The sequence below is a fragment of the Hevea brasiliensis genome, chromosome 10 (genome assembly GCF_030052815.1).
Source record: "Hevea brasiliensis isolate MT/VB/25A 57/8 chromosome 10, ASM3005281v1, whole genome shotgun sequence".
Lineage (NCBI taxonomy): Eukaryota > Viridiplantae > Streptophyta > Magnoliopsida > Malpighiales > Euphorbiaceae > Hevea > Hevea brasiliensis.
The window spans coordinates 94943112-94954060 of NC_079502.1; the positions used below are offsets into that span (position 1 = coordinate 94943112).

The 10949-nt window shown below is 32.4% G+C and overlaps 1 protein-coding gene across 1 annotated transcript; it reads left to right on the forward strand.

Moving 5' to 3' along the window:
• The first annotated feature begins 1569 nt into the window (after positions 1-1569).
• LOC110651323 (polyadenylate-binding protein 4) lies at positions 1570-6059 on the forward strand. The gene is made up of 9 exons (XM_021806623.2): positions 1570-2135; positions 2828-2946; positions 3039-3695; positions 3806-3883; positions 4004-4093; positions 4286-4423; positions 4939-5097; positions 5239-5442; positions 5647-6059. Exons 1-9 carry the CDS (start codon positions 1889-1891, stop codon positions 5887-5889), a joined length of 1935 nt encoding a protein of 644 aa, XP_021662315.2. The 5' UTR covers positions 1570-1888; the 3' UTR covers positions 5890-6059.
• Positions 6060-10949: the final 4890 nt, after the last annotated feature.

Below are 10949 nucleotides of genomic sequence, written 5' to 3' on the forward strand. Positions count from 1 at the left end.
AAAAATTATAAATATTATTATTATTATTATACATTTTATGCATTTAAACTCAAAATAATTTTTATGCTTTTTACTTTTTTGGATGTTCCATACTCAAAAGCAGAGTTCGTTTCTCAAATTGATAACTCCAAGTTATAATTTTATGTATTTAAAATTAAGATACAATTTTTTTTAGAGAATTTAATTTTAAGAATAATATTTATTAAATATTAAGGCCTGTAAGATCAGTGCAAAGACAAGCCCATGGCCAAAAATTCTAGATAACACAAAGACTCAACCCCTCTTAAAGAAAGCCTAATTTCACGAATAAAAAAGTCCTAGCTGAGATTGGGCCAGACCCAAAACTCAACTCGGTTGGAAAGAACCCTCACGCCACAGAGCGTTGCAGAGGCAGACGTCACCGTAAACAGAAAGAACGCCAACCAGTTGAGTCTGTTTGAACGAAGTGAGAGAGAAATAAATAAAAGTATAGAAGGATAAATAATTTTTTTATTTTTATTTAAAAAAATATGAGTTAATAAAAGATAAAGATAAATTTTTATTTTTTTTATTTTTTAAATTTTAATTTTTTTTATATTCTAAATTGAAGTGTAAAAAGGATAAAAATGAAAAGAATATAATTATAAATATTTTTATTTATACACTTTTTAAATTTATTTTTTATTTATTTTTTTTTAATATAAATAATATATATTATTTCGCCTTATATTTTTATTAATCGATTAGATTATAAGGAGAAGGTAGAGAGAACAACAACTTAAAGATCGGCCAAGAAACTCAAGCTCATCACTGTAGTCGATAAAGGATGGAGGAGGTAGGGCTCATTGGCTCACACTCACGCCTTATGGGTTGTTCATTTAGACCCAACGAGATACTTTCCATGAATAGACCCTTCATTCTATCAACATTCTCAAATAATCTCTTAAGTTGGAGATCTAAAACTTTAAAATAACCTCGGGCAATAAAGAGGATTAAATCACAATAAATACCAAGAGCAATCTTTAAGGAATCCTTAATACACAAAATCGACTGCTCAACCAACTAAATTAAAAATATTTACAACCTATTTAGCTGCGAGGAGGGGAATCCACAGGTTGAGGAGGGTAGATAGGCCTTTCTCTGCTTGGAGGGACAGAAGAAGCTCATTGGGTTGCAATATGACAACCTAAAACCCTAAGTTAAAAAGCAAAGAAAAAGAGTTCCTCCCTTAAAAAATGAGAGATAAAATTGAAATAGGAAATAATTAGGTTAACAAGTTGAATCCATTAGTTAAAATTTGGATCTAGTATCTCAAATCATGTATCACTATTCTTTTTAATTATATTAATTATAATTTTTTAATCCATAAAAAGAAAAAATAAACAAGCCTATGCACTCCTCTGCAAAATATTGGGGTAATTTTTATAAAAACAACCTTACAAAGAATAATGGAATGACAAAGTTTCCGGTGAAGGCTGAAACCAGTTAATGTGGTCCACGTAGAAGAGATCGAAGGGTGACAATTGCATGATGAAAACCTCTACTTTTAGGGTTGGGGCAGTTGTCACCGCCCAACTTCTCTTCTGCTACTATATAAACAAAAGCTTGTCTAACTCTTCTCTTGCGGTGCCGCTCGTGCTGCCCATTCTTCTATCTACGCACTCAAACTATCACCTCTCTTATAACTACGGCCCTATTTTTGGGAGAAATTTTCGGCCAACATATCACATATCAAAAAAAGAAGAAAAATACTAACAAAAACCCAAAAATCACAAACCCAAAACCAAATATTCCCTATCAAACGGTTATTTGGTCACTGGTTTTCATTTCCAACAACATTAGTTAAGGGTTTTGTTGTTGTTGTTTTTCATTTCTGGGTTTGTTTGTTTTGTTGCGTGAAATTTGGAGAATGGCTCAGGTTCAGGTACAACCGCAGTCTCCGGTTTCTGCTCCAAATGGGGTGGCAAGCAATGAAGTGAACCAGTTCGTGTCTACCTCGTTGTATGTTGGGGATCTTGACCACAATGTGACTGAAACTCAGCTTTATGATTTGTTTAATCAGATGGGTCAGGTCGTATCGATTCGGGTATGCAGGGACTTGACCACTAAAAGGTCCCTTGGTTATGCCTATGTCAATTATAGCAACATCCATGATGGTTAGTCTTAATTTATGCGCATTTGATAAATTAACTGATATTTATATGAATTGTGATGCTGTGTATCCGTATTAGATAAACTAGCTACATCAACTGTGAGAGATTCAATTTTTCATCTTTTAGGTGCGTTATTGCTTATTAGACTTAGGCCAGACCCAAATGCCTTGTAATCTTTTGGTTAAGAGCACAAGCAATGAGAAACTAAGCAAAATGGTGCATTTTCGTGTTACATTTAATGTGGATACTAATCAAGTTAAAGAGGAGAATTTAGTAATTTACAGTCCACTATGGTGGGGAAATTTCAGCTTTACATCGGAAAAACAATTAGATTTTGTGATAAAAATGGATTGATTTATGTTTAAAGTTGAGCTTTTAGAAACATTTCTGAAACTAAAAATGCTGATTATACAATTTGTTGTGTGACCGTTTTGTCTATTCATTTTGGCACCAAACTTCTTTTTCTTTGTCTTATTCTAGGATTTTGAAGTTTATTTTGCTTATGTAATTCTATGTAATTTTTTATAATTTGTGAATGCAAAATAGTAAAGAAAACTTCTTCAACTTTTTTCACATGTTAGAAAATTTTAATTGTTACTAGCAGCATGTCTTAATATTTATTTGTGAAATTTTACACTATCCATACCTTTGATGGATTGATGCAAATAAATTTGTAATTTTGTTCATGATGGCAGCGGCACGGGCATTAGAGGTAATGAATTTCACTCCTGTCAATGGCAAGCCGATTAGGATAATGTATTCTCATCGTGACCCTACTATTCGTAAAAGTGGTGCAGGAAATATATATATCAAGGTATTAACATTTTAAGTGTGTTAGCAGTTTCTTCCCTTTTCAGCCTTGAGTTTATGCTGATATTCAACCTCCTTTTTTGTTTTTCATGTTAGAATTTGGACAAGGCAATTGACAACAAAGCTCTACATGACACATTTTCCACATTTGGGAATATTTTATCTTGCAAAGTAGTAACTGATTCTTCGGGTCAGTCTTTGGGATATGGTTTTGTACAATTTGATAATGAGGAGTCTGCTAAAAATGCAATTGATAAATTGAATGGCATGTTACTGAATGACAAGCTAGTTTATGTGGGACCTTTCCTCCGCAAACAGGAAAGAGAGTCTGCTATGGATAAGACAAAATTCAATAATGTTTATGTAAAGAATTTGTCAGAGACAACGACTGAGGAGGATTTGAAGAAGATTTTTGGTGAATATGGAACTATTACTAGTGTTGTAGTTATGAGAGATGGTGATGGAAAGTCCAAATGTTTTGGATTTGTCAATTTTGAGAATCCTGATGATGCAGCTCGATCTGTCGAGGCTCTTAATGAGAAGACATTTGATGATAAGGAGTGGTATGTTGGGAAAGCACAGAAAAAATCTGAAAGAGAAATGGAATTAAAAGGGCGTTTTGAGCAAACTTTGAAGGAGACGGTTGACAAATTTGAAGGATTGAATCTATATGTTAAGAACCTAGAGGATAGCATCACTGACGATAAACTGAAGGAATTATTCTCAGAATTCGGTGCAATAACTTCATGCAAGGTTTGTAGTGTTCATCCTTCATGATGAATTTATATGGGCAAATAAGTGGTGTGAATCTCCTTTTCCGTCTGTAGCTTATCTCTCTTATTTTTCTATCTGAGTTTTAATAGGTTATGTGTGACCCGAATGGTGTAAGTAGAGGATCAGGCTTTGTGGCCTTCTCAAGTGCTGAAGAAGCATCTCGAGCTGTAATATTATATTCTGCCTATTTAATATTTTATCAATATCTGCTAATTGACAGTTTCTCTTCTTCCCTGTTCTAGTTTCTCTCTTTTGATTTCAATTTTCATTTTCTGTGCCTTCTGTAGCTCGCAGAGATGAATGGTAAAATGGTAGTTGGCAAGCCATTGTATGTTGCACTTGCACAAAGGAAAGAAGAAAGAAAAGCCAGGTTGCAGGTAACTTTTTCAAGCATACATACTATTTGGAGATGCTGAAATATGAAAGTAATGGTAATTTAAGGAGTGCATGGATTGCATCGCTTTTAATAGTGTGTTGCTCGGCTCGATGTATTTTTGGTGATGTGAACTTCCCATTTCTTTCCTTGCACGGGCTCTTATTCTTGCTTGGACAACATTTCATCTGCGCAGGCACAGTTTTCACAAATGCGTCCTCCTGCAATGGTACCTGCAGTTGGCCCTCGTATGCCAATCTATCCCTCTGGAACTCCAGGGATTGGACAGCAACTATTCTATGGTCAAGGTCCTCCTGCTATTGTCCCTCCCCAGGTGAGAGCTGCTTAACTTGTGGGACAATTGCTTGGACCTGCCATTCCCAAAATGCTACTTGCTTATGAATTGATTGTATTTTACTATGGTTTACCAATTGTCATGGTCATTTTTATTGGCATTATTAAAGATAGTTGAGGTTGAGCTATATTTTTATGCCCTTTAGATATCACATTATAGTTTGAGTAGGGAATCAGTGAAATTTTGGGTTATGGCTTTTGCTAGGCATAGGAGATCATCTCTGTGGATTGTAATTTTTATGCTCTTTCCATTAGTAGGTAGTTCTTTTATAAATCAAGTTTGACCTTAAGATTTTCCTTTGCCTTCTCCAAAAACTTTTAGGTGGCGATTCATACTTGATTAATGATAGTGCTAAATGTGATAAAAATTGTAGATTTACCTTTCTTTCATCATCATAGCCAAGCAATATGATAAAGTTATCTTCATTTTGTTCGTGTTTGCTTTACTCTTAATGGCTTGCAATGATAACTGACCCTGTTCTGTAAATATGACAGCATGGGCTTGGTTATCAGCAGCAACTGGTTCCTGGAATGAGGCCAAATTTTTTTGTTCCAATGGTCCAACCGAGTCAGCAGGCTCAGCGCCCGGGTGGCCGGAGATCTGGAGCAGGCCCAGTGCAACCTCAGCAACCACTTCCCCTGATGCAGCCACAGGTATATTGGGATTTGATGTTTGCCCTAAGTTTTTGTTCCTCTGACATATCTGAGCTAATAATTTAATTTGTTTGCATGTATTTATGCTTCGAAATTATATATTAAAATTTTAATCTACTTTTATTTAATGGTGAATTACAGATGCTTCCTAGGGGCCGTGTCTATCGTTACCCTCCTGGTCGCAACATGCCTGATGTTCCCATAGCTGGTCTTCCTGGGGGCATGCTTCCTGTTCCTTATGATATGGGGGGAATGCCATTTAGAGATGCTGCATTTTCACAGCCTATGCAGGCTGGGGCTTTGGCCACTGCCCTTGCTAATGCAACACCTGAACAACAGAGGACGGTAAATTTCTGCTAAGGAAGTCATATATTTTGGCATTTATGAAAGAGCACAGATTGTTGTTACACTGTTGTTTTAGTGTTGATATTATTATTTGATAAAATTCTGTATTCTTTTGTTCAACTCCAATATCTAGATTTTGAAATTTGCCCAAGCCACCATAGAGTATGTTAACATTTGATGGTTTGAATATTTGTGCCCTTGTAGTTGCTCGGGGAAAATTTATATCCACTCGTGGACCAGTTGGAGCATGATAATGCTGCTAAGGTGACAGGCATGCTTCTAGAGATGGACCAGACTGAGGTTTTGCACTTGCTGGAGTCTCCAGAAGCCCTGAAAGCCAAAGTTGCTGAGGCCATTGAGGTGCTTAGAAGCGTTCAGCAGCAGCAGGTTAATAGTCCAACTAATCGAATGGCCTCGCTGTCCCTAAATGACAACCTTGTTTCTTAAGCCTCGCTGTTGCTATTTTTAGAATAATTGCTGAAACTTTTTTTTTTTTTTAATTTTTTGAGAGCCTTTAGAACGCTTCTTGAAACTTTGTTTTGAGAGTATTTTTGGGGTTGCTCCAAATTTTTGCCTGTTACTTGAGCTTCTATTCTAGTTGATACTTAACCTCAGTATTTCTACTTGTATGAAAGCTCCGCGCACCTATTGTTAAGAACATACATAATCTAGGCGATGATTTGCACAGAGTTTGGAGGGTTGCTGTTTGCTGTGGATCGCACCCTGCCCCTTGATTTCAGTTGGTGTGATGGCATCCAAACATAACCGTCAAATAATTCCCAGTCCATCATTGGGCTGTTGGATTACTGAATTACTCGCTATAGTTAGAAATGGTACAGGGCAGGTTGGATGCAGGGATTGCTCTCTGTTCACATCAAATCGAAAACAAATTTGAGGTGGGGAATTTCCCCCACCCGCCCCTTCCCTCCCTCTCAAGAGGGGGCGAGTCAGATTTTCTTGTAGGGAATTTTAAAAATTTTTTTATTTCAATAAATTATTATATAATATATATTTATTTATTTAGTAAAATACATATTTAAGAAAAATAATAATTTATTATTATTGAAGTGAGTTTTGAGAATTTCGACCTCACATGATATGGGTTGAGTTTGAAAGGGGTTAAATAAAATTGGTTAGATACAAAGCGGATCGAATTATATTTAATCAAAATGTTATGGATTTGTCCTCTTTGGGTTTTCAGGCTTTTCATAGCACAAGTAGCTAAGCCCAATGGTATCAGGGTCAGGGCCAGGTCATAGAAAGGCCATGGATTACTTTCAACGACTGGAAAGAAAAGGGCATAAATCACCAATCAAGTAGTTGAGTTAGTGACCATGGATGATGTGGTAGAGGAACTAAAATCAGAGATAACTGGTCCCTGGTTTTGTTTTCGACATCTTTTGATTATCTTGGCAATTATCATTATTAGTCCTCCAATTAAATCAATCTCTAGTGAACCAACAGGCCAAGCTTTTAGTGACGAGTGTGAAAATTTTCTTGTCAATGCTTTCATTATAGAGGGCACGACCAAAACGACGTGTGGTTAAGTGGAAGCAAATGATGGCGCCTGCCTAGCAATTAGCATCTATGAGAACTTTTTCTTTACCTTAAAGCTTCGAGTTTTGGTGGAGTCATCTGTTTTTACTTGTTTTAGGTTCTTATACTATAAATAGTTGAGCTCTGTCAGCTTCACCTTCTAATACACCAAAAAATCATTATTGGTTTTGCATTAATGTGCTTATGGGTCAGAGTTATGTTTGGCGATTCACATTGGATTTTCCTTTATGACTGTGGATCCTAGTCCTCAGCCTCATAATTAGATTCAAAGAATGATTAGATGCAGACCCAGCCACTAACCCAGTTTCAGTTTGGGTTGATTCGAAATTAACAATTCACAGTTCACTAAAATCATGATCTAGAATCGATTCAAAAGGTTCCGATTTTGGTTCATATCAAAAGGTCCAAGTTTTTTTTTTTTTTTTTTAAATAAAAGTTCGGCCTTAAATCAAATTTAATGATTCAATTTAATTTCGATCCGATTTATTCATAATTAAAATAAAAAAATGAGTTTGACCAATTTCTATATAGTTTCAATTATTAATTGGTCCAAGCCCGGCTCACGTATACAAATTTTTTTTTTTTAATTGAAAAAAAAAAGTATCTCCTTTAAAAAAAAATTTTCAAATAAATTGCTACTTTAAAAACTCGTAATTTACTTCTAAAAACTTCTTAGTAATTAAGGTCTTTTGATTGGATGGGCTATGGAACCCAAGGCTATATATGATGAGGCAATGACTAAAGGAGCTTAGTGCAATCCATCAGTAGCATAGCTTCATAGCCATGTGCTTTTGTGTAGACATTTCTTCGTCATTAATGCTACTAAAACTGATATAGCGACGGGTACTTGTTTGTATTTGGAAGCTATCTCAATGGAACAATTCTAATACTATAAGCCATATTTGTCTAGTTTGTTCCTCAATTATTTACTTGATAATGTAAAAATATGAATTCTTTTGAGAGCAAATTTTATTTTGATAATTATTAAATCAGATTAATAAAAATAATTATAGAGTTAAATTGTAATTAAAAATTATAATATAATTAATAACAAGTAAAATAATTTCAAATATGAAGATTAAGAAAAAGAAATAATTTTATATTTTTTAAAAATATCTAAAATAATATTTTTATTAAAAAAAATAATTTTGAAATCTAATCTCAATGTCAAATATATGTTAATATAGTTAGGGTTAAATTTAGGGAGATATGTCCCCAAACAACAAGCTGTTGGCATTGAAACAGTGAGTACTTTTGACAAGTGACGAAATGATTGTTGAGATAAGAAACATGAATTAAGTGTATAAGGAAGGACAACAAAGGGACCCCATTTCCCATCATGCAACTCTTGAATTAAGTATGAGTAAATCTTCCCTCATCAACTCTAACTTTGCCCAAGTAATAATTGATGATTGTCGGTCTCTTCTAGCTCAAGGTTCCCATTACTCCATCCATTCAATTCGTCGTCAAGCTAATATGGTTGTTCATTCCTTAACAAAGGCAGCTACGTTATATGTTATATGCAAGGCAGTGTTACTGGGATGAATCCCTCAGTTTTATTTCTTCTTTTCTCTTGTCTAATGTATTTATTCTATATTTTTTTACTTAACATCATAAGTCTTGAGTTAGGCATATGAAGTAGACCTATCGATTCAAGGGTCTTAGCTCCACAAACTATTGCTTTCCTTGTAGAGAGAGAGAGAGAGAAAAGAGGGTGGCATCAATAATATCCCTTAAAAGGGTCCCCTCCCCATATTCTTTCTTTTTCCAATCTCATCTCGCTTTTATGAGTTGACAAAGCAAGAATTGTTGTTACTATAAACAACACTAAAAACAAACAGTATCTATCTAACATTTCTGGCTTTTCATCATCAAGAAAGGCTGTTACCTTGCTCCCTTGGTCTCTTTGTATTATTATTTTTATTATTATTTACCTTAACTTTTTTTGTTCGATAGAGAAATGGGAAGAATAGTGATTCGAATATGACACTTATCAAATGGAAGGTATGGTTTCAACTTCTAAATTATGTCAGATAAAGATTATTTACTGTAACTTTCTTTATTTATATTAAAATATTCTCTCTCACTTCTAGAAAATTTTCAATTTAGGAATGGTTTTAAAACTAAGTTAATCCCAAACTATAATAGAATGAATCTATTATGGTTGAATTTATTTATTTTTTTTTCTATATTATTAATATAGAGATGTTCAGTGGACAAAACATAGCAAAGAAAAAAAAAATTCAAATAAACTCAGTGGATGATAAAATAAATTTAAAATTAAGTTTTAAGGCAAATAAGTACTAAACATTTTAATTTTTCAAATAAGTTATGATTTAATAAAATATTTTTTTAATTTTTAAATATTAAAAATTATTTATTATTTTTAATTAAAATAAAATTAAAAAAAATTAAAAAATATAATGAATAAAAATGAGTAAATATTTTATTTTTAAAAATTTAAAAATAATATTTTAATATTTAAATGCATGATTTATTTAATTTTTTATATAAAAAAATCTTTGTATGTATAGAAATTTTTATCTAGTTAGGAGTGATAATTTTAGACACGATCTGTAAATACGATATGAATACGATACGAAAATATAGAATTTATATTAGATTAATTTATATTCATATCGATCCATTTATAATACGAGTATAATTATGTTGTGTCACGAATTAACTCACTAACTCAAATTGGTATATTTATTATATGATTTAATATTATATCATAGATTACGTCGTATTAAATTATATTAAATAGATTATTTTATATTAAATAAATTATATTATATTAAATATATTTAATATAATTTAATATTAATAAAAAAATCATATTGTGAGATAACTTCGACACCGTCCGATGATTCCACTCGATTTGTTGTAATTGTAAAATTAATGAACTTCAATAATAATCATGGTCCACCTCAAGTACAGACTGTTCCCCCCGCCGACATGTGTATTTACAATTTACTAAAAATATTTTTTAATATTTTTTAAAAAATAAAAATATTATTTTCATAATAAAATTTATGAAAAGGGTGGGAGATGAGTTTTTGTTTAAAATTTTTTTTTTTTTATAAAACAAAAATAAAATGATTAACAATTAAAAATAAAATAATCAAAGCCTTATATTTCTCCTACACACACGAAACTGAAAAAGCAACGGTTGTGGATTAACCAGACCAAGCGGCCCGCCCAATTATGAACCAGCCCACCCCTAAAGTTGATTGATGGATTGATGGGAGCTCTCTGAAACAACTTGTCACTCCTCAAATTACCAAATTCCCACAAACCCAATTCTGTTTTTTATTATATTATATTAAAAAAAATATATAATTACAAAATTTATAAATTTAATTTTAATCAAAATTAATTATGAGGCTTTTATATTATAATCTTTAATCTAAAAAGGTGCGTCCTCATTTAATTTTTATTATCAATTAATGAAAAATTAATTAAATTAAATTTTAAATTTTATTTTTTTACTTTTATAATTAAGAATAATTTTGAATTAATTTATACATATATTAAAATTAAATTTTTTAAACAATTTTAATAATATTCCTATTTAAATTATCTCAAAAACTTTTAAATTATTAAAAAAATAATATATGCTTTTTTATTGATTGTAAAATAAAAAATGGTACCTTCGGTGAAAAAAAAAAAAAAAAAGATTGTGGTGATTTGCCATTTATAGGAAGTACACGTGAAGGCCTATCTCGTATGCCACTCTCCACTCCACTAACTATTTGATGTGAGTTCCTACACGGCAACTTGCTGATTTATTTATTTTTTTACTGTTTGTGGACACTTCTGTTTAGGAAAAACACTTCCTATATACAGCAGTTATTTGACGTTTAAGTTAGGTATTTTACATCTTCATATTCCCCATGTCCTCCCACTAATCCCCTAACTAATTCATATTATTATTGTTTTTTTTTTTC